The following is a 23,063-nucleotide window of genomic DNA, read 5'->3' as shown; positions in this document are numbered from 1 at the left end:
AGTGCATGGTAGGTATCAGAAAAGGGATTTCCTGCTTGATTGTTTTCCTTTCTCAAGATATTTTCTATTCAATATGTGAACTACTATGTTGATATTAAAGTGAGCACTTGAAGGAAAAATATACTGTGCCTCATTGGTTTGTATTTGACATGGATAAGCCTGAAGAGGTCGCTATAATCACAAACATAGAGGTGTTAAATGCTTAAGCCTAGTCCCAGACTAAAATGCATGTTTTAACTGCAAGCACCTTGCACTGACATATCTTAAAATATGCCCTTCTTTTGTCTCAAGATTCACACCAGTAATGGTTTTTATAAGGCAGGTTTATAAAAGATACTTAAAGGGATAGTTCACCCCCCAAAAATGATTTCATCATTTACACTCCCTCAAGTTGTTCCAAACCTGTATGTATTTATTTCTTCTGCTGAACACAAAAGATATTTTGAAGAAGGATTGTAAATTGTAACCAAACAGTTGAAGGGCCCTATTGACTTCCAAATAATTTTTTTCCCATACAATGGAAGTTAAGGGGTTCTTGGGCCTGTTTGGTGGCCCACATTCTTCAAAATATCTTCATTTGTGTTCAGCAGAGGAAAGAAATTCATACAAGTTTGGAAATAACATGAGGGTGAGTAATTTTTCAATTTTGGGTGAACTATCCCTTTAAATGACCGCTGTAAAAAAAAATGTCTAACCTCCCCAACTCGAAAATTTCTGGTGACTGGTCACATCTAAATTTTTCAATTGGCCCAAGTGAAATTCTGTAAATTTAATTTTATAATTTACAGAATTTAACTTGGGCCAATTGAAAAATTTAGATGTGACCAGTCACTAGAAATTTTCGAGTTGGGGAATTAAGAAATGTTTTACAGTGTCCTAATTGAATTAACACTGACTTAATCGAAGCCCTCTCTGTGGAACCAGGCCTTGGTTTAATTTTATTTCCAGAATTAGCTTGTCTGATGTGAAGAGTTGCAATATATGTACTACATGTACATATAATTTGACATGCCATCTAGGACTAGAGTATAACTAGTAAATGTGCCTGCTCTCACACACACACACACATATGATTCACTCTACTTAAGCTTAGACCAGGGGTAGCCAATGTCAGTCCTGCAGCAGAGTTTGGCTCCAACCCTGAAAAAAACTCACCTGCCTCCTGAAGACATTGATTAGCTTGTTCAGGTGTGTTTGATCAGAATTGGAGCATAACTGCACATCGGCTCTCCTGGACCGACGTTGCCTTGTCTACCTCACATGTGATACTCATCCACAACAACCCTTAATTTCTTTCTCTGGGGTGTCTAACAGGTGTCTGATTTGTTGGACGTGCACTAATTGTAGACATAAGATCTTATATATTTCCGGTGCTTGAGAAAAGACGCGTTTTTGCGACACACTATAGTGGTGTAACGCGGAGTGTGTGCGCAAAATTGTTATGTCGAATGGCGTTTAAATGGAAACCAATCCTGAAGCTTTTTCTGTTTATTTGGCTTAGCTTTATTAAAGTTAGTGGTTTTGTGTTATTTAATGAGGTAAAGAAACCTTTTTCACTGGGCTCTTTTCACAATAATACACGGACAAAGGAGTCATTTGATCGAGGAGACGAGAAGCCGAAATCTGGAGAACCAGTTGGACGCCTTCTCGTTTGGCAAGACCAAGCTCCAAAGTCTCATGGTGATGGTAGTGACCGTTTTTCTTCGGATCTCGATCTCGGTCGAGCCGATGACAATGCATACCAGTCAGATGATCCAGGTAATCGATGTACCCGTGATTTATTGAATGCATTTGTAAGGAGGATTTAAATCACTAACAATACAGAATAAATGTTTAGCGAATATTTAGCCTAACAAGAATTTTAGTCCATGACTTTGAAGCTTAGTCATCCAGTCTGAGTTCAGACCTGGATTTATTTTTTCACTGAGCAAAATAAAAAAATTATAAATGAGTCTTAAAACAAGATTTGTGCAAACTCAGTTTTATTATTAGGCCTATTAGACAATTGACACCCAGAGGCCAGTTGAATAAACAGCCAGTAGCCTACTAAGTTTTCAGTATAGTAGGCTATGACCAACTTGCAATTAGTCAAGGGGCAATCAGTCTTACTTTCTTGTTTCAAATTAGACCAATCTACGTTTTTATGTAACTGACTTAAAGCAGTTATGAATGATCAGAAAAAGTGATGCATAACTTGAAGGACTAATCTTAGCAGTATGCAACCGGCAACTGAATCAATAGTCATCTTTTAACCTTAAAATACTTATGAATGAGAGTTTAAACCGTATATGAACTAGCATTGAACATATTGAAAAGAACACACAGGCTACTGTAAGAATGGGCAATGCAATAAGAATGTAGAAAAAAGGTCCCAAGTCTCAAAGAACTTGATTATTTTTGTTGGTTGCAGTAGGTGCTTCTGAGTATGTGTGCATGTCTGTGAGTGTTTGTGTGCTTGCTGGTTTTGATAAATGATTGTGTGTGCATAGCATAAATGTGTTTGTAGTGTGTGAGTTGCTGTGTATTCATTCATTTGTTTTTGCGGTTTTTCACTAAAACTAATGAAAAGCTGAATGATATTTCATGGTCACAACATTGAAGACATAAAATCATATTAATAATATTAGTAATTTTATGAACCTAATGTCCATTGTGATGGATGTCAATGTTCCACAGCTCTGAAAGATCTTCAAATTACTTTGAATATCACTTGATACTATTAAGATTATTATAAATCTAAGAAGGTAAAGGAGCTCCTCTACCTCCTGTCTAGGTGGTTAGCCATGCATGTCTTATGTGATGCCTGAAATTCAATCAGATTAAGTTATGGGCCATGCTTTTGTTGTGATTGGTTGATCAGGGACCAATCAGTGACCAGGCAGTATCATATTTAAAAAAAACATTAAAATCTTAGGCTATAGGTTTAACCAAAAACCATGTGATGTCCATTCCAATGGTCGCAGGGTCTGAAGGGGGTTATTTATTGCACCTCCATGCAAAAGCATTTAGTTTTTGTTTGCATGGTGTTAAAGTTGGACTTGTCTTCCAGTTTACCCTGTTTGTATCTTCTGTCAAAAGGCGGGATGAAGTTGCAACCTCTTTGGGGACAGGTTTATGGTCTGAACACCCTGTATACTCCAACAGTAGAAAGGCTACTTGATATGAAACCCCAAGTAGATTGTGCTGGAGATTTGATGAAACTGACCGTTCATGGACGAGAGGCTTCTTTTGGATCCAGCTTTCTTATTGATCGAGGTTTGCCTCTCCATTGACATTTAAGGCTTCAAACTTTTTTTGCTTCCCAATTTTTATTTATTTATCTGTTTGTAGGAAGCAATCCACCACTTCCATTGTCACAGTTGCCCTCAGAATGTGGTCATAGATTTCTGAGAACATGGAGAGACTTTGTTTTCATCATACCAAATGATGGATGTTACGTATCACATGAGGTTTGCATTTAGATTTCAATGTAAATAGAATTATAGCTTTTATCCCTTCTGACCTTACTCCTTGTTCTTTTCAGAGAGACACTTTTGTTCTTCCCTTACTTTGGTTTGGATTGCCTGTGAAAATGTCTTGTTCCTCACGAACCTCGGCACAGAGAGCTCCAACTGTCTCCTGCTACCCGAATGGCATGATTGTGAAGCTGTATAAAGGAGTCTCTGAGAACCTGAAGATCAAAGGTAACAAACAGGTCCATGTTTGTTTGCATAGGTTGACGTGAGTGTTACAGGTCTAAATGTTAATTATGTTTAAACTTAGTAATGAATGAGTGGGAGCCTCTACTGAAAGCGTCAGCTAGATGTGGATACAGCTTGGTGTCACATGCAGAAAGTGTGGTCATCCATGCCCCGTACATGCCATGCACTGAGCCAAAGGTATGCAATATACAGTATTTCACATTTGACTAATTTCAGCCAGTTTCTCATCTTGAATAAACTAATCTGCTGCCTCTTACAGGATGGGATGTTCACTCTCAGCATGGCAGTGGAGAGCGAGTTTAATCTGTCCTGTCCAGCATTGTCTTCCCATAATCTTCCTATGAGACTGCCTGATCTTGCACCTAAAAATTATACACTGACATTTATGCCCCCGGCTCTCGTTTCATCAACAGACCCTTCCACCACTACCACTAAAACCACTCAGCCAATAAGGGATCCAAGTTTAACGGCCTCCACAAGTTCAAAAGTTCAGAAGTTGCCTACTCCTCCCCTTCCTTATTACATCCTGGGCCAGCCAAATTTTAAACCCGTTCCTCCTAATTACCCTTTTCTACGTTTTCCTCCAACCATACCACCAGAGGTTGTTCCTCAAGATCCCAAAATTATGGGTCTCCCAACTGCTATCACCCAGCAGCCACAAGCACCCGTTTACATAAAACCTCCTCAAACTTGGTATCCTTGGATCCCTAAGCCCAGCTTGGGTCTCACCCCTGTCCCCAGTCTAAATACAGCTTTGCCATATCCAAGAGAGCCTTTGTTTCCTCCTATCAAGGCTCCTAAAACCCCTCTCGCTCCCCTACTAAAACCCACAAGCAGTCCTCAAGATAAGTTGACATCTACAATGCCCATTGTCCCTCCTGTGCAATTGGCACCTATGTTTCCTCCCAGAAACTTGGTGTATCCTTCATATCCTGGAAAACCTGGACCAGTTTTTCCAGTAGACCCATACTGGCCTTATTCCCAAAACCAACCCGGACCCTCTAAACCACATGTTCCACCAAAACCAGAGTCTGCACCACCACCACCTGCCCCTACAAGAAAGGCAGGGCCACAGCTAATGCCTCCTGTTCCTATAAAAGTCCTCCAGAATAATACAGTTTCCACCTCTGGGGCTGTTGCTTCCAGATTAACCCCATCTGTTAAGGGTCCTCCTATGAGCCTAGAGTTTGATTTTGCCCCAAGTCCTGATCCTAGCCCTGATCCTACCCCTTCACTCCCCAAATCTCCTGAAGTTGTTTACACCCCTGCCCCCATAAATTCTTGCCTCACTCCAAATTGTTTGTCACATGCAGGTTATTTTCACTGTCCAACTTTCTGCCCTTGCCCACCTTCAATATCCTACCATAACCATCACTATTTTGGTTGTCCTCTGTCTAGTTTTGACATTTTTGGACGGACTAAAGTCACAGGCCAAGAACTGTCATCTCCCTTTATATCTGCAGGTTCAACCCCTCCTCTTGTTCATGGCATGGGTTATAATTATGGCCCGCTTTCGTCACAAGGTGCAATTGTGCCACCAGCTTCAGATAGTACAGCAATGCAATATTTGGCAGAGAATCCCACTGTTAAGGGTATCCATGTCCCTCATACTTCAAAGCTTTTGACAGGACCTATTATGAGTCCCTCTGTTTTTAGGAAGTTGGAGTCACATACTGGCTCTTCATGGCCTACAGTGAAACCTGCAAATGTTGCTCCTGTTCTACATCCTTTGGGACCTTCTAAGTTGCCTTCTGGACCAGTTGCTGAGTCTGTATTCTATTCAAACCAAAGCCCAAAACCTGCAGTTTACCAGGCTGAGAGGGAACGATATGTTCCCCCATGGGGACATCACACGCAGCCAATGTTAGTTGCTCCAAATAATGTTCCCTTTTTTGAGAAAATGGTCCAATCTGACACTTCTTCAAAACCTGAAGCTCATGGCAAAAATGTGCATATGAATCACTGGTATCAAGCTACTTATTCAAATGCTAAGGTCCCAATATCTGACTCTCCAACAAAAGACTCCAACAGCCAGATGTCATTTCCTCAGACATCCAATAATCACAAATCATTTGAGCCTTCAACCATGCCACCTCAACCAGAGCAAACTAGTGGTGGTAATCTTCCAGTAATGAACCCTCAGCAGGATAACTCTCAAAGTGGAGAATCTGTGGTTCCTGTTTTTAAGGGCACATATTGGGTTCCTGCTGTTAAATCTAACCAGGATGCATTACTTTCCTACGATCAATTAGATGGCAAGTGAATCAGTTCTGTGTACAAAATGGTACAGCATAACTACTGTTGAAGGTGTGTGTATATAAAATATACTTTTTTTTTCTTTCTTTTAAGGGTTATGAGGCATCCATCCACAGTAGACCAAGGAATTCGGAGAGCTGGAAACCGCACTAACTAATAAAACTGTTTAAGTGACACAACTGTTATTGTTTTTTCTTTAAAGAATGTCTGTCCTGCATTGCCTGTTTAGTTAAATGTACAATTTGTATGGAGTTCATTTGAGTCTTTATTGATTAGGGTAATCTAGTTTGTCTTTTACACAAGTTTATATTCTGCTGGTTCTTTCAAATAAGTTGAGTTTTTCATACTCGCGTTCACTTGATTTGTCCTAAATGCAGGATGTCACAACAGTATACAGACTGCAGTTAATTTAGCATCACTCACTTGGAACAAGAAGTGTTTGTTTGTTGGGTGGGTAGGCTGTCTAATCCAGTTCATGCAGAATCCCCTTCCAGCAGAGTTTAGGTCTAGCCCTAATTAAACATACCAGAGCCAGCTAATCAAGGTCTTCAAGATTTGTGCTTTGGCGCTAAATTCTGCAGGATGGTGGCACTTATATATACACTATATCCTGTATCCATGCCACCTTTACCAGAAATCCAAAAGTAAACTTGATTTGATCGAGTCAACTTGGTTTTCTCAGGTGAGCTAGTTATAGAAATAATCATTTACATGTACATACTTCCACTTGCCCTACAGTGTTCAGCTGTTTCATTGTAAAATAACTGGTAATTTTAACTCCCAAACAATGAGAAACCTTTAAAACCATACAAACTCAAGATAAGAATATTTATCAAAAATGTGAAACCCAAAATCCCTTTGGAAATGCAGCATTTATAACAAACATTAGAGAATCTCTGTCCCACTTATGTCATTGTCATCAATATTTAATGACATTTTGTCAAGGTAAACATTTCATTACAGCACCACAGAATAACAGGAATATCCTTGAATTGTTTTTCTTAACAAGAAGGCTAGTTTTGTTTATACATGTATCGGTTTTGTTGTAAAACATTTACTCCTGACTGATTGCAGTTATAAGTTTGGTGGCAATCTCAGAACTCAACAGGACAAGTCTGGAGACCAAAACAAGTGTGACTTAATCTTATCTACAGTAGTCAACATTTGAAGTGGATCAAAAACGTTTATCAAAGTTATCCAAAGACAAGAACAGGTATTGTTCAAAATTCATGTATAACTTTGATGAAAGGTTTCGATCAACTTCAAATGATGACTACTTTATATGGGTTGGTTCATGAAATGGGAACAAGTCAGAAATGTTTCTTTTTTCCTGGACAGATCGGAGGGAGGAGGATTTTTGGCATTACTGTTGCATCTAATGCTGGCCCTTCTGGCACTACTGCTGCATCTACTGCTGGCCCTTCTGGTGCAGAAACCTCCCTCTTTACAACAGGAGCTTCCTTTGGCGGCACAACCGCCACTACCTCAGCTGATTCAGCAGATTCTGCAGAGAGCAGGCCGCTTGCCGCAGGGTCATGAAGTGCTGTCAGCTTGTGATGTCTGAGGTCATGGAGGGTGGGGTGGTGGATGGGTCCAAAGGTGTGAGCATGCAGAAGTTTTTGGAATCGCACTGTGGCATTGCTCGCCGGGTCAACAGTTTGGGTCTGTCATGAAAAAAAAAAAAAAGGTATATTTAAATTCCTCTAACCTCTGCTTCGGGGGGAGTGAAACCGATTTTATGTTTTGGTGTCACACATGGACCATAAATTACACACTTCACACTTTTTTTTTTTTAAGATTACATTTTAACATCTTTGTTTGCATTCATTTAACTTGTCCTAATCATTTGTCATGTCTACAAGAAAATGCTTCACTAAAACATTATATATATATATATATACACACGTTATTAAAAAGTCTCAATTATACAAAAATAACATTAGATTTAAGGCAGCCATTAAATTGACAAGTGTAAAATGAAGAGGTATTTACTGGGCCGAAGATTTTGCAGTCAACATCATTCAGATTGGCAGAACCTTCAGCTAGACAGAGGCCATGAATCTAAAAATAGCCACAAATATGGATTAGACACTTTGAAGTCAACATGAAAGACTGTTCAACCCATTTTGCTTCAGTAATCTGATGTGATTTCTGAGCAAAACAGGATATTCAACAAGAAAGAAATGTAGGACGAGACTTTTATCTGTGGGATTTGACTGGATCATGAAAAGAGGGCATGAAGAATAGAGCCAGGCGGTTGGACTGAGTGGGATTTGAAAAGAGGGCTTGGTGAAATCATCTGAAAAGTAAAGTCGCTTCAAAGGTGGAGCACCAATGTCTTATGCACAATAGATCAGGAAGAATTTCTGGCTTCATGTTGACTTTTAATTCAAACATTTACACCAGCCAGCTGAACACTAGCCAAACTCTCTCTCTCTCTCAAGATATTTAAATATTCTTACAGCAACAGTGTGATTCTGAGGGAAGCATATATCATCATCATAACTCGTGCAGTTAGTCCCAATAATGGCATATTCTGCAAAGTATTTGGGTCCACCGCTGACAATCTGAAAAAAAGTAGAAAACAGTACCATTATCTATAGGGAGCTTTATTTTCCAATAATAATTTCTAATATTCCATTTACATTACCTGGGATGCCATTCGTCCAATTTCAAGGAGTGCAAACTTAGTGCTTAGCGTATTGTTTTTATTGAAACTATCTAAAGAGTTCTCAATGAGTTGGAGGCCATCTGTGTCATTAAATAGAACGAGGCTAGGGCAGCCTATGCACTCTTCCTCTGATTCTAGATACAACAACAACAACAAAGGGATGTTTCCAGATCAGATGACAAAAACTGCTTTTGTTTTAACAATGATTTTTTGTGTGTGTGTCCTCTTACCTGTTTCGGTTTTGCACTTGAATGCCACAACAGACAGACCTTGAGTTGTATTTGTCAGGACAAAATCACAATCTGCCTCAACAGCCTAGACGAGGACCAGGTCCTTTTAGATAAATGCAATATACAACATATTTACAATAAAGTTAACTGAACAGATCTCACCACAGTATGCTTTTGTCTGACTGGACACAGGCTCACTGGTGTTGGATCCAAGACGTGACATGTAGTTTCCAGCAAGTCCAACTCCAGAAGATACGTGTCTGTGTGACCTGGCTACAAAGAGACTTTTAAATCTTAAAACCCTATTGATACCTGTAATAAAATGTGTGGATTGATGATACTGACATCCCAAGCGTGCAAAAAAGAAATATTTATATTAAACATTTCCGAAAATATCATGGAACTGCACAGGTCTCTTATTCTTAAAAAAAGCTCAGTGGATCATGGTCATCCATTGTCTCACCTTGGAGAGGATCTTGCTTTTCTCAATTTGATTCAAGGCATATTTGTAACCGTGGGTGTGCTGAGCGTTGAGGAAATCCTGTGCCACCAGAGCCGCTGCTTCAACCTCCGGGGCATCACAGGGAATTAAGCTGAAAGTGGGCATCACCCCCTGTGCCCATGAGCCCATTACCAGGAGCCCAAGAACAGCCACTGTAACCCAGAGCTGCATGCTGAACAGCAATAACCTGAACTCCTAAAGCAAAGACAATATGCAGATAGAAGGTGGCAGAGTTTGGTTTGTTGTGTATATATATATATACGCTGTACTTTAGTCTTGACGACATTCCGACTTCTGTTACATAAATGACACCAATGAACCATCTTTGAGTGCCAATATAAACATAACTGTGCAATTCGAGTGGGTGTTCAAATTAAAGTTTGGTTTGGGGAAGCAGGGGTGCTTTTAAACTTTGACCATGTCCTTGGTGATAAAACTCACATGACTGAAGTCAGTCCAGTCAGCTTCGCATCCAGTCAATCTTCAGTTGTGTTTTTTTTGAATGAATCCACACCACATGTGCCATTTAAAAAATATAATCAGAAAAGCAAAAGCCTTCTGTTTGACTCACTTTTTTGAAAAAGTTTAAATGTCAGATTTCAAGCATTTTTAAAAAGATGCCTCCAAGTGTGTTTTTTTTGCTGTTTCTGGTGCTTATCGAACACCCAGCAATGAAAAGCAAACATAACTTAATGTAAACTTGTTTTTCTGAAGTGCCTCTATTTGCCTGAGTATTGCGGAAATCCAGTTCAACTACCAGTGGTCAGCAATATGAGGGATGCTTGCAAACACTTTGATCCGGAGTGAGTAGAAGATTTACTAATATGTTATTTAATGGCCAATGTTGGGCCTTCATTTCCTTTTAAGAAAGATCTTCAAACCATTACCAGTCTCTGTTAATCGCTGTGATATTCTGGTCTCAAAAAAATAAATAAAAATAAATAACAGCCATTCAACAATCAACACAGACATTTAAATACTTTAAATATATGTTTGAAACCTGTTGTCAATCTCAGATTCATAAGCAAAACCAACGCTATAATATACACAGCTGCTGCATAGAAACAACTAAATATTGAATGGTCTTATTTTTGTGATTCGTTTATTTGATTTCAAAACAAAATCTGCTATATGGGGTAAAATAATGGAAAGCTAATGCAGTCATTTAATCATTGAGATATAAAAGGCTAGGATTGCAAATTTACTTCAAAAAATAACATTACACATCAAAATGAATTCATAAATCAGAACACCAGTTGATAAAAAAAATAATTTAATGATGGGATTAAAAATCATATATTGGTTTTCTTACTGATTGGTTCTTAAACTACATTTGATTCAGAAAACAGACTCATAATGACCTCTAATAATATTTAAAGGGGAGCTATTATGACCATTTTGAAATCCATGATTTTGTTTTTGGTGTCTACTAAAATACGATTTCATGATTGATTTAAAAAAAAAAGCCTTGATTTCCACATATTTGACATTGTTGCAGCACCTCTCTTCACAGTCTGTCAGTAACGCTCTGGGGTGCGTTTCCCAAAAGCATCGTTAGCCAACTATGTTTGCAAGTTCCGTCGTTATCAGCATAGTTCAACGAGTCCGTGTTTCCCGAAACCATAGTTCTAACGAACATTCGCAAACAGCATCGCAAAGTTGTGTGGTTGGAACGACAGCTCTCCACCTGTGGTTAGAAGCATAGTTTCATGTTTGTATGACATGTGGACTTAATCTGTATCTCCCCCACGTACGTGACGTCATAAACCATGGTGGTTGAACGACCACTTTGCGACAACATAGTTTCGGGAAACAGTCGTGACTAGCTAGTTGATTTCTCCAACGATGTATCGTACTATGGTAGTGAACCAGTGAGTTGCGTCGTTGTATGGGAAACGCACCCCAGTTCAGTTCCTGTCTCTATGAAGCCACTCCTTCTGAAAAGCACAATGTGCTCTGATTGGTGGGCTGGAACAGTGTGTTGTGGTTGGTCAACTGCTTAGAGTGTGTTTCGCAAATGTCACGCACCATAACCACGAGTTTCAACACACAACTAAGGCAACAGGTCACCCCCCAATTGTTTAATTTTTTTTGCTCATACTGTACCTTGGCCAGAAATTATTTAAATGAGGAATATTGTGAGGTGTACTTTCCCGTAAGAAAACTCAAGACTACAATGGAGGCGTTTCAGGGATTTCAGAAACAGTGTGCACTGATACAGAGAAAAACTCTCTTTGGAGTGACTTTGTGTTTTGTAACTTTGCAGACCTTTTTCATTCTCAAACAGCAACATCACACACTAAATAAAGTTGCCATACTAAAAAAGCATACTAGGACCCCTTTAAAGGCCTTCGCGTATTTGTGTCCATTCAACATCACCCCACATCTTCCTCAAGAGTCCTCAGAGTGTCTGAGAAGGAACTGTTTTTAGTCCTAGTCATCATTGGCTGCGTTCCATTCAACCTCTGGGTCATCATCTAAACGCAAAATGAGGTATGACAACAGCTGGAAGATATTCTGCCACAGGAGCAGGAACACATAGACGTAGAAGTCACTGACGTCAATCTGACAGTGGTCACCTGCAAAGCTCATCTCGCACACACACTGGAACCTGTTGATCAGGTTACGGCAGAAGCCTCCGTTAAGGCAGGGGTCAGATGCACATTCATCCAGCTCCAGCTCGCACCTGTCAAAGAAAATCAGTCATCTCAGATGGAGAGATTGACACAGTTAAGAGCCATCTTACGGCACATTATAAACAGTAGGTTTGCCATTAAGTCTGATCGCTGAGAGAAAAAAATAGCACACTTCTCATCAATAGGTTTTCACCCATTCACGTGCTATCACATAAATTGAACCTCTGTGGTTTAATATTTTTACCATTGTCCTGCGAATCCAGGTAGACATTCACAAGTATCCTCTACAGAGGAGCAATTCCCACCATTGAAGCAACTGTAGTTCCATCTCTCATTCCCACAGAAAGACACAGGAAGTTTAGGGTATCTAGAGAAAAATATGATAAAAGGATGAGGCTTGGTACAGGCTTCATTTTTGACTTACTACAGTTCTGTTCTATTAATACTTCAGGCCCATTCACACCAGGAATAATAACTATAAAGATAACTTTATTAGCATCCACACCAACGCACAATATCTTTATGTTTATTATAAGCACACGCTGCAGTTAAGTTGTCTGCCTCTTTAAATGCTCAAGCTCTTTAAAGCAGGATGGATTCTGATTGGCTGATCAATGTTTTTATCTTTTTAATCAACTGGAAAATATTGCTGTGAAAGTGATTCCAACAATATTGTTACTCTGTGCCATTATTGTTATAGGACTCTGCTATACTTTTACATTTAGAGTGATTTTGAAACTATGGGCCCTATCATTCACCTGGCGCAATGTGGCGCCAGGCACGACGCAAGTGTTTTTTGCTAGTTTCAGCCCGACGCAGTTATCATTTTCACGTCCTGCGCCACGTTGTTTAAATAGCAAATGCATTTGCGCCCATTTGTGCTATTTTTAGGCAACTGAAATAGACTGCATCATTGACCAACAAAAACCTGGTCTAAAGTCAATAGTAGTGTTTATTTTTTTGTTATTTATCCTCGCGCACGAGCAGATCCGTTTCCTCTCTGGAGATGCGTTCAGTTTTTCCGCTTGTAAATTCCGCCATGTAAAAAGCGGATCCGCCATGGCATGAGCGTAACTGGCTTTTAAAGGGAATGGGAGATGAGACTCTGATTGGTTTATTTCACGTTACGCCCAAAACACACCCATTACTCATTAAGTGAATAAGGACAACCCTTCTAGACATTGCGCCGGGTGCACCGACCATCTTTACCGTCATTAAACAAGCAAAAGTGGATTAGGACACTCCCTAAGTTTAAGTTCCTAAGTTTTGCCCTTTAGACCATGCGCTTAGATCATTAAAATAGGGTCCTATATCATTATTGTTATGTAAACGGACCTTTATTCTCATTTCTAAAGCATAATAAGTCAAAAAAGTAACAATTCTGAGCTGCCAACATTAACATATAACCTACTCTAATTGTTTATTTTAATTTACACATTAAACTAGCAGACGCATCACTGAAATAGATGTGTTAAATAGAAAATATCCCCTGTAAATGTGGATGCAAAAAAATAGAGTGAGGCTAGCGGCCTGTATTTTCTAGCCAATCAGTCAATTACTTTGCTTTTTCGGGCTGGCTAATATTGGTTGGCTCGGGTTTTCAAACATGTGAATGCCAAGGATCTCAAATATGATCACCCCCTTGTGAAGGACCATTTCTAACATGTAAAGGCTTTGGCTTACAGCACCTTTAATGCATATTGTAAGAAGTCAAACTCACGGAAACCTGTCGATATACCATGGAAGTTCTGGAACTCTCTCCCTGAAATAGAAATGGAATTTAACACGCAAATATCTAAGAATGTCAACATTTCAAGATATTGCAGAAGAACTCGTGTGTCGAGAGATGCATTGGAGGGGTGAGCATGGGAATCATCTTCACCTGCAGAAAGGTCCAGTTGTGTTTCTCGGACAGAGACATGCGTAGCGTTTCAGTCCTCTTAGGCATATTCCACCATTGCTGCACTTGTGGTGGGCGCATAAGTCCACCACCACTTCACAGTGTCGGCCGGTGTAGCCCACATCACACGAGCACTCGTATCCTGCTGACACTCCTCTGCAGGCTCCATGAACACAAGGGTTTGAGGCACAAGTGTCTAGAGTCAGTTCACAGAGTTGGCCATCCCAATCAGATGGGCAATTGCACTTGAAAAGGTCGAACAGATCTTCACAAACCCCACCATTTTGGCACGGGTCAGGCTCACAGATATTAGATCCCCAGCAGCCAAAGTAGGGAGTGGCAGAGGTTCTCAGAAAGTGCTCTTCCTGGGGCCTGGGAAGGTTCATCTCCATGTCGCTGTAATATGGCAATGCAAGGCCACCAATCTCCACCAAACCAAGACAGCCAGCGAAGTTGCCCTCCGAATTGGGTCCCAACCCCCCCAAGATGATGTCCACATCTTCTCTCAGGAAATCCAGATCTTCTGAGGCTGTAATTGAGATGGAGGGTTTCTCCCAGTGCTCATCCAGAACCAGTCTCCATCTGGATGACTGTAAGGCTGGGTTGTCCATGCTGAAGTCTGCCCTGTGCCACTGTCCATCACTAACCTGGTCCAGACTGTGTATATACGAAGATTGTTCTTCTCCCTGCAGCTCTAAAACCACGTGTCCGTCTTGGATAGAAATGGTAATAAATTGAGCATCGCGCTCAGCATGTAGTAGAGTCGCGTTCTGCTGCCTGGTACGGAAATGTATTGAAATGCTGCTGAGATATCGCTTTATTTTTCCATTGCCACGATAGGTGATTATGTGGCTGTCACTTCGGAGGCTGACATTGACCACACCTGCAAAACGAGCAGGAAAGAAGCATCAATCAACTCTTTACTAAAGATAATCTATTTCTACAAAACTCTTTTATTGCAAATATATACCGGTAAATATATTTAACCAGAATTTACATATACATCCATAATTATGTTTCCATAAGCGACTACATATCTTATTTGCCTTTAAAAGCTGTTTACAGTGTTCCCACTTTTTACATTAATGTTTACTTACTTTAAAATGAATTAAACTGCTTTTTTTGGCAATGTTTTGTCTAGCAATAGCAATTTAGCCAATTTATTTTAGTATCATTAAGATACTATCATTGTTTATATACAGTGTGTGTGTATATATATATATATATATATATATATATATATACATACAATTATTTTTTCTCTAATTTTTTTCAGTAAATGTTTATTTTATTTCAAGTAAAGTTTTCATTAACATATATAATTATTATTATTAGCAGTATTATTATTACTACTATTACTTCTAATAATTATATAAAATCAAATATAACAAAATTGAATATTTCTAAATAGTTATAATTATTAATATTATTGTTGTTGTTGTTGTTGTTAATGATAACAATAATAATAACAATATCAAATCAAATAGCTGAACAACAAGCTGTAACAAAACAAAACAAAATGTATATATATATATATATATATATTTTTTTTTTTTTTTTATGTTTACTTGTAAGTAGGCTAAAGTTTTCATTGTTTCTTTATGGGAATAATTATAAAGAATATACATTTAGTTATGCCAAGCCCTAAAATACTTTATCTAGTAGAAATTATGTGAGTACATTTTTTTTTTTTTTTTTTACAATCTTTATCCTTAATCCTCATATTAAATCACAAAAAAATAGAAAAGCCATGGGACCTTTGATTTTTGTTGTAAAAAAAGACAATGGGGGTCCTGGTGCCAGAACGACTTGTCTAGAATTATAATTCTTTTATTTTACCTCCAAAGTGTAAGCCCTCAGCACCATATTTAATTTCTGTGAGATCATGTGTGCATGTCATTAACACGCTTCATGCAATGCCTCAGGGCAGACACATATGGCTTGGCAAATCCAACAAAGGATAATCTTTCAAGGCTTTCATAAATCCTCTAGTATATCTACTAGGGGTGCAACAATTTGTCGTGTCACAACATATCGGAATACAAAAATGCAACAATATGTATCGTGGATAGTGACAATGTGTATTGTGTATAGTACACCAAAAAATAAAAATTTTACAGAGTTTTGGTGTCAGTAATACATTAAAGTACTATATATAATATTGAATATAACGTATAATAATGCAAAGGGGGGATATTTGTGGGTCCTGATAATGCAAAATGTCTGATATTACCAGTAAAAAGTGGCCTACATTATTTAAATATATCTAGTGAGTAACAGAGTGCAAGCATATTCGTCTCAAATAATTCTGTTTTCAGCTTCAGAATCATGAACATTTTTATTCTGGTGTCGCTGGTAATTCTGGTAATGCTTTTTTCCTTACCGCTTTTACTCAGAAAAACAGTTCAGATAAGGACAACTGCTCTTGGAACATTTACATATTCATACTTACATTCAAAACCCTGAGTGTGTGCTTGACACATAGCAGCGGCGGGACATGGAGACAGCTCACACCACTTGACTTCCTCACAGCGTCGCCCTGCCGTATTAGGTGGGCAACTGCATGTGAAATCATCCCACATGGAGTAGCACACACCTCCATTCAAGCAGGGATTGATCTAGAAGAGATACTCACAATCATTCATTACAGTACATACTGTCCCTTTAAACGATCAAGATTCATTCACATGTTAAATCTTGAAGAAGACTCTGCTGTCCTTCAAACAACTTTATAGTTGTTTGCTTTTTTTCTCAAACTGCTGTCCACGGGCCTTTGGGGTCTGTCTCAAACAGCAAAATGGTGAATTACGAACACTGTGAATTATGTAATAATTCATAACATATGAATATTTATCAAAGGATTCATAATATTTGATGTTTACAAAATAGTCAAACATATTTCGAAAGCTAAGCCAATTTCTATAAAGGTTTGGATCAAGCAAAGCATAATTATTCCAGAATTACGAAAATTCTGAATGATGTGATCATTCATAATACTACATGAACATTTTTATAGGATTCATAATATTAGAAGTTTACAAAATAATCAAGCATATTAAACATATTAAAGCAAATTTATAAAAGTATAACGTTATTCCAGAATTGTGAACATTGTGAAGGGTGTAACAATTCATAATGCAAGAATATTTATAAAATTATTCATAATTATGAATAAAGTTGACAAAATATCAAAACTCTTTAACATATTTAGGATGTTTAGCACCTTTCTAAAAAGGTTTGGTTGAAGTCAAGTATCATTATTCCAGATTTTTTAATATTGTGAATGGTGTGATCATTCATATTACTTGAATATTTATGAAAGTTTAGCATATATACTTCTAAAGGGGGTTTAAATGTGCACAAATTCTTTATATGGTTCAAGTCAAGCATTAGTATTCCAGAACAGTGAACACTGTAAATGATGTAAATATTCATCATATTTGAATATTCATTAAATCATTCATAATAGATACAAAATATTGTTGCTGATAATGCGAAACGAGTGCTCATTCTGATCATTGTTTCTGCTATGAAACTGTCTGAATAAGTTTTCCCCATGCCCGTCCATTATAGTATATCACCCGGCCTAATGGCATATAAAAGCAAAATATGCTATTACTGGTCACTTTTCATGTCGACCAGACCAACCTTTCCTGTCAGTTGGATATTTTCTTGTCCAGAATAAATTGCAAATTGGACCACACTTTATTATAGCAGTACCGTAATAGATCTGTAAACGTCTCTTACACTGCAGGAGTCGTCGCCAGTACATCCGCGTGTGACTTCCAGCAAACTCTGGAGCCTGTAGGAGCTCACCGGGACACTGACTGGGTAGAACTGCAGGCGTCTGCTATTCATACGGAGGTCTTGGATACAGCCCTTAAAGTATCCCCCAAAGGCTAGCGATGCACGGCGATCCGGTAAGCCTCCCACATGCACTGCGTCCCCAGCCTGGACCAGCACACGACGGACCGGGACGCGACCCTCTATCTTAGCAGACATAAACAGGGACAGGGATTCGGGTTCCACAAGCACAGATATGAGATGAAAGTGGCCATCGTTGACCACTTCCCTTCCTAGCAGGCTTTCAAAGTTGTTGATTTGAACTTTGACCTTTCCATCGTCCAGCCAGACACGGAGGTACTGACTGGTGCTGTTGGAGAGGACGAGGAGCAGGCCCTGTGAGCGGCGCGTGCGGACGAACATGGACACGGTAGTGCTGTCACCTGGGTCGTCTTCATCCACCCTGAACACAGCGTGGCTCTCCAAATCTTCATTGCCAAACCTTGCAGCTACATACTCTACAAAATCAAAAAGATCAAATGAGTGCATGTTATAATAATATGTAACAAACAAAATGGGACATTTCTAAATATTAACATTATACAAAATATATAATTATTATCATTATTAGCAATTTTATTATAATTATAATTATGATATCAAATCCAATATAACAAAATGTTATATTTCTAAAGAGTTATAATACTATTTAAAATATATTGTTGTTGTTGTTGTTGTTGTAACAATAACAATATCAAACCTAAAATAAAATTATAATTTGTAATATTAATTCAAATATAATGTTGATAATAATAATTAAAAAATAATAACAATAATGTTGTTAACAACAACAACAATTATAATGATCTAAATAAAATGTGTCAGTCAAATTTAACAAAATGGAAAGAATTATTATTATTATAAATACATTAATTATTATTATTATTATTATTATTGTAATAATAATAAAAATAAGACAAACAGTCAAATATAACAAAATTGAATATTTCTAAATGTAGTAATAATTATTCATAGTATTCAAAAGATTTGTATTTTTTATTATATAAATGTTAATATTATTTCAAATATGTTACTATTATTATTATTAATTCTGCTAAAAATAATAACAATAATAATAATCAAAATAAAATGTAGGCCTAACTGTCAAATGCAACAAAATGGAAATAATTGTTTATTGTAAAAAATTAACTACAACAAAAAATGATTACAGCCACCACAACAATAATAATACAAATATATGTATAATAATTAACAATAAATAAATTATTATACATATATTTTTCTTATTGTTGTGGTGGCTGTAATAATAATAATAATAATAATAATAAGACATTTATGACTAAATGTTTCCAAAAATAGAGTTCAATAAATATGTTCTGTCGCCTACCTGTTCCTCACAGAGAAAAATTTGTTTTCCTCACTGACAAAGTTTTAAATCAATCATTGACGGCAGCTTTCCTAGCAGGATAGGCCCTATTTAAAGTTAGCATGGGATTAAACGCGCCTGTTTATATCACGTTTCTATAATCCACAGTTCAGGTGTGGCTGATTTTAACCTTCCCTTGGCAGTCCTTCTGCTTTGGCATGTTTACGTCTTGGTGTTTGTAGATGGCTGTTTCATTTAGCGCTCTAATCTCATTCTATGTCTTGGGACTAGATTTGACCCTCTGAGGGGTGCTAAATTTAGATAATTTGCTAAGCAGTGATGTTGTTGTAGAGATAAATGGTGATCAGGAAAGATTGAATGTTCTTTTTAAATGATTTAATATTGTATCTTGGTTTAAGCAGAAATAGGCTACTTTAAATAGTATTAAAATTTGTAGCTCAAACTACAGTATTTGCTAATTTAAAGGGATAGTTCACCCAAAAATGGAAATTCGGTCATCATTTACTTTATCTCATGTCGTTCCAAACCTGTATGAGTTTCTTTCTTCTGTTGAACACAAAAGAAGATATTTTGAAGAATGTCTGTAATCAAACAGCTGATGGACCCCATTGACTTCCATAGTAAGAAAAAAGAATCCTCTGGAAGTCAGTGGGGTCCATCAACTGTTTGATTACAGACATTCTTCAAAATATCTTCTTTTGTGTTCAGTTGAAGAAAGAAACTCATACAGGTTTGGAACGACACTTAAGCCACACTTAAAAATGTGTAAATGTCATTGCATATATCAAAATTAATGACAATTATTGACAAGATATGACAAGAATGACAATTGACAATTAATGACAAGAGAGCACAAGCACACTTCTCTTTGCACAACATTTAAAGCTACACTGTGTAATTTTTTTAGTTGATTCTTAGCAAAAAACACTTAGTTCTTTCAAAAACAGATGTGCTCATTGATGTATATTTACTTCTTTCAAGTAATAAAGTATTCTCGTAAGTTTATAATCTGCCACTGAAAGTACATACGGGTGAGGGGTTCGAATGCCGGTCGCCATGTTGCCCCTCCATCTTGAAACTACATTAGCCAAAGAGGGACATACCTGTAAATTCAAGCTTCGCCTTTCGCGCTTTACACTCAGTGACACAGAGACGAATGCGAGGGGGAGATTACTCGCGACTGCCGGCAGATTTGAAAGATTGTTGATGGAGGATCACGCCTATTTTCGAGGACATGTAGCAGAGTCGCCAAGGAAGCGAAAGATAGAATTAAAACGTCAACGCGACAGGCAAATCAGCAAGACCAAAGTCAATAATGGAGTAACTTTTCCCAAATGGAAAGAGCTCATGAGGAGCAAAGATTTTAAAACGGACGCCGAAGTTGCCTGCTTTCCTCTCGGCAGGTAATCCAGCCTATATGTGTAAATTCGAAGTTTTATAGTTGCTTGTCTAACCATAGCATGGTTGTGCATAACGCCAGAACGACCTCTAGTATAACTTGCGTTACTTTTCCTCACGTCAATGGTGAAAAAGTATTGTTTACCTTGTAACATAAATCTGTGCTGCGACGGATTACAGGTGATAGTTTTAAAGGCGCAATTGGACGAAGTCGAACTGAAAGCCATGTTAATCTTGGAATAATACGGCCACCGTAGGAGTTAAAACGCCCTCGAAATTGAAAGGAACAGAAACTAATATTCACTGGGTAGTCATATACAATTTCACCGCTAGATGGGGGAAAATATCACACAGTGTAGCTTTAACAAAGAAGTTTGTGTCGTTTTAAATGCTAAATTTTCAAACGAACACTTTCAGGTTTCAACATTAATGGATCATAAGTTCATATGTGATAAACTACACTCTGTTAGGGCAACTGTGTGACATTATTACATTTGAAATGTGATTTATGCCCTTTTACAAAGTCTTGATTTTTTTGGGGGGGTCTACTAGAATAGGATTTCATGCTTTATGGACACCTCTATTCACAGTCTGTCAGTAACACTCTGTTTAGTTCCTGTCTCTATGAAGCCACTCCTTCTGAAAAGCACAATGTGCTCTGATTGGTCGGCTGGACCAGTGTGTTGTGATTGGTCAACCGCTTAGAGCGTGTTTGGGAAATATCACGGCCCTTACAATAACTGTGGTTGGGCGGGAATTATTTAAATGAGGAATATTGTGAACTATACTTTCTCACAAAAAACTCAAGACTACAATGGAGGCGTTTCAGGGATTTCAGAAACATTGTGCGCACTGATACAGAGAAAAACTCCCTTTGGAGTGACTTTGTATTTTGCAACCTTTTTCATTCTCAAACAGCAACATTACACACTAAAGTAAGTTGAAAATGAGAAAAAAGCACAATAGGTCCTCTTTAAGTATCTAAATCCACAATTGTGTCTATTCTACATGAAGTCCGACCCATAGCTTGTTTACAAGTAAACTGGAGTAGGATAAACAAAAGATCATACCCTCTAAACAGTGCTTGCCCTCATAAGGCCGATGGCATTCACAGCTAAAACTCCTCCATCCTGTCTTGACACATCTGCCTCTGTTCTGGCATGGGTTTTCCTTGCATTGGTCCCAGTCACCGCAGTCCTGTTTCACATTAAATTGCTTAATGGGAGCCCTCTGTCCCAATCCAGGCACCACTATGCGTGAATCCAACCACACATCCCGCATACATCCCAGAAAGCTTGAACCAGCTTGCTCTCCTCTTCCACCAATGTAGAGATCCTGTATCACAGTCAACTCTGATAGACCTGAACCCAATTCGGGCTCTGCTTGATCTATCTGCACTTCCATGTCACACAAGTCTCCAGGACAAGACGGGTCTCTAAGACTCAGCCCAAACATGCTGTTGTGCAGCGAGGCCTTCGCCGTGTGCCAGCGGCCATCGGAAACCCTCGCTGGGAGCTCTAGAAGAATGCTTTCCGTGTCCTGGGCTCTCTGCAATGTATGCCGTAGTTTTCCATCCACCAACTCCAGCGTAAGAAGCTGATCTTCAACTTGGCACTGGAGCAGAGTGGCCACTTCCTGCAATGTGCGAAAACTCAGAGTGACATTCAAGGGCTCAAAAGCGTTAGTGAGGATGGTCTGGACCTGGATAAATCCACTTTCTTCAAAAGAGAAGGTGGTGGACGTCTGGCATTTTGTTCCAGTTAAGCCCTCAGGGCAGATGCAGCTGTATCGATGCCGTCCTTTGTCCAGGTATGGATGGCAAGTGGCGCCGTTCGGGCACCAATGACGCTCACAGCCCAGCAGGACTACCATGCAGTTCGGCCCCCCATAGAGGTGTCCATTATAGCTCTCTTGGGAACACTGACATTTGAATTGTCCATCCTGATTCACGCACACACCACCATTCATGCACGGGTTTGTTTCACACCCACTGGAGACTCCTGAGGCAGAGAAGAAACAAGTTTCAAGACTTTGCATGAACATAATCAATACTGGTTGACTTCATATCTGACTTGGAGATATCACATTCACTCAAAAATGGAAATTATGTCATCATTTACTCATCCTTCATGTCGTTCCAAACCTGTATGACTTTGTTCTGTGGAACACATCAGAAGATGGAAAAAATGTGCAGCTGTTTGAAAGTCACTGGTGTCCTGTGATGTTTTGGACCCCATTGACTTTCATTAAATGAACTATCAAAAGACATTTTTTGAACTATCATCTCATCTGCATGAGTCATGCATGTTTGGACCGACATGAGGATAAGTAAGTGATAACAGGATTTTTGTTTTTAGGCAAATTACCACTTTAAAACATGTTTTCCCGTTACACATTATGTTTCTGGCCATGACAATTTGAGAGAATTTTTTTTTTTAAATCAACAAGAATTTCAGATTTTTGTAGTATTTGGTATGTTCTTTTGCTAATGACAGCATCACTGTAAAACACAACTTTCATTTAGTCAGACAAACACTATTTTAGGCTGATTGAACTATTGAATTTAGAAAGAGTTCAA

At 38.4% G+C, this 23,063-nt stretch overlaps 3 protein-coding genes across 3 annotated transcripts; 1 reads left to right on the top strand and 2 right to left on the bottom strand.

The window, feature by feature from the left end:
• Positions 1-66: 66 nt before the first annotated feature.
• LOC309500825 (uncharacterized protein) lies at positions 67-6,731 on the top strand. The gene is made up of 7 exons (XM_082172578.1): positions 67-1,758; positions 3,079-3,255; positions 3,331-3,449; positions 3,524-3,683; positions 3,763-3,878; positions 3,961-5,956; positions 6,051-6,731. The coding sequence occupies exons 1-7, from the start codon at positions 1,449-1,451 to the stop codon at positions 6,056-6,058; spliced, it is 2,886 nt and encodes a 961-aa protein (XP_082028704.1). The 5' UTR covers positions 67-1,448; the 3' UTR covers positions 6,059-6,731.
• Positions 6,732-6,862: 131 nt separating this feature from the next.
• ahsg2 (alpha-2-HS-glycoprotein 2) lies at positions 6,863-9,598 on the bottom strand. The gene is made up of 7 exons (XM_082172579.1): positions 9,322-9,598; positions 9,021-9,131; positions 8,859-8,943; positions 8,608-8,762; positions 8,420-8,524; positions 7,950-8,018; positions 6,863-7,621 (listed from the first exon to the last, which is right to left on the bottom strand). Exons 1-7 carry the CDS (start codon positions 9,529-9,531, stop codon positions 7,268-7,270), a joined length of 1,089 nt encoding a protein of 362 aa, XP_082028705.1. The 5' UTR covers positions 9,532-9,598; the 3' UTR covers positions 6,863-7,267.
• A 764-nt stretch (positions 9,599-10,362) lies between these two features.
• On the bottom strand, positions 10,363-22,667 carry LOC309500756 (protein crumbs homolog 1-like). The gene is made up of 7 exons (XM_082172462.1): positions 21,556-22,667; positions 17,644-18,197; positions 16,349-16,514; positions 13,879-14,779; positions 13,717-13,758; positions 12,241-12,363; positions 10,363-12,046 (listed from the first exon to the last, which is right to left on the bottom strand). Exons 1-7 carry the CDS (start codon positions 22,526-22,528, stop codon positions 11,794-11,796), a joined length of 3,012 nt encoding a protein of 1,003 aa, XP_082028588.1. The 5' UTR covers positions 22,529-22,667; the 3' UTR covers positions 10,363-11,793.
• Positions 22,668-23,063: the final 396 nt, after the last annotated feature.

Source organism: Leuciscus leuciscus (genome assembly GCF_965113295.1).
Source record: "Leuciscus leuciscus genome assembly, chromosome: 6".
Lineage (NCBI taxonomy): Eukaryota > Metazoa > Chordata > Actinopteri > Cypriniformes > Leuciscidae > Leuciscus > Leuciscus leuciscus.
This window is presented reverse-complemented; position numbering and strand designations above follow the sequence as displayed.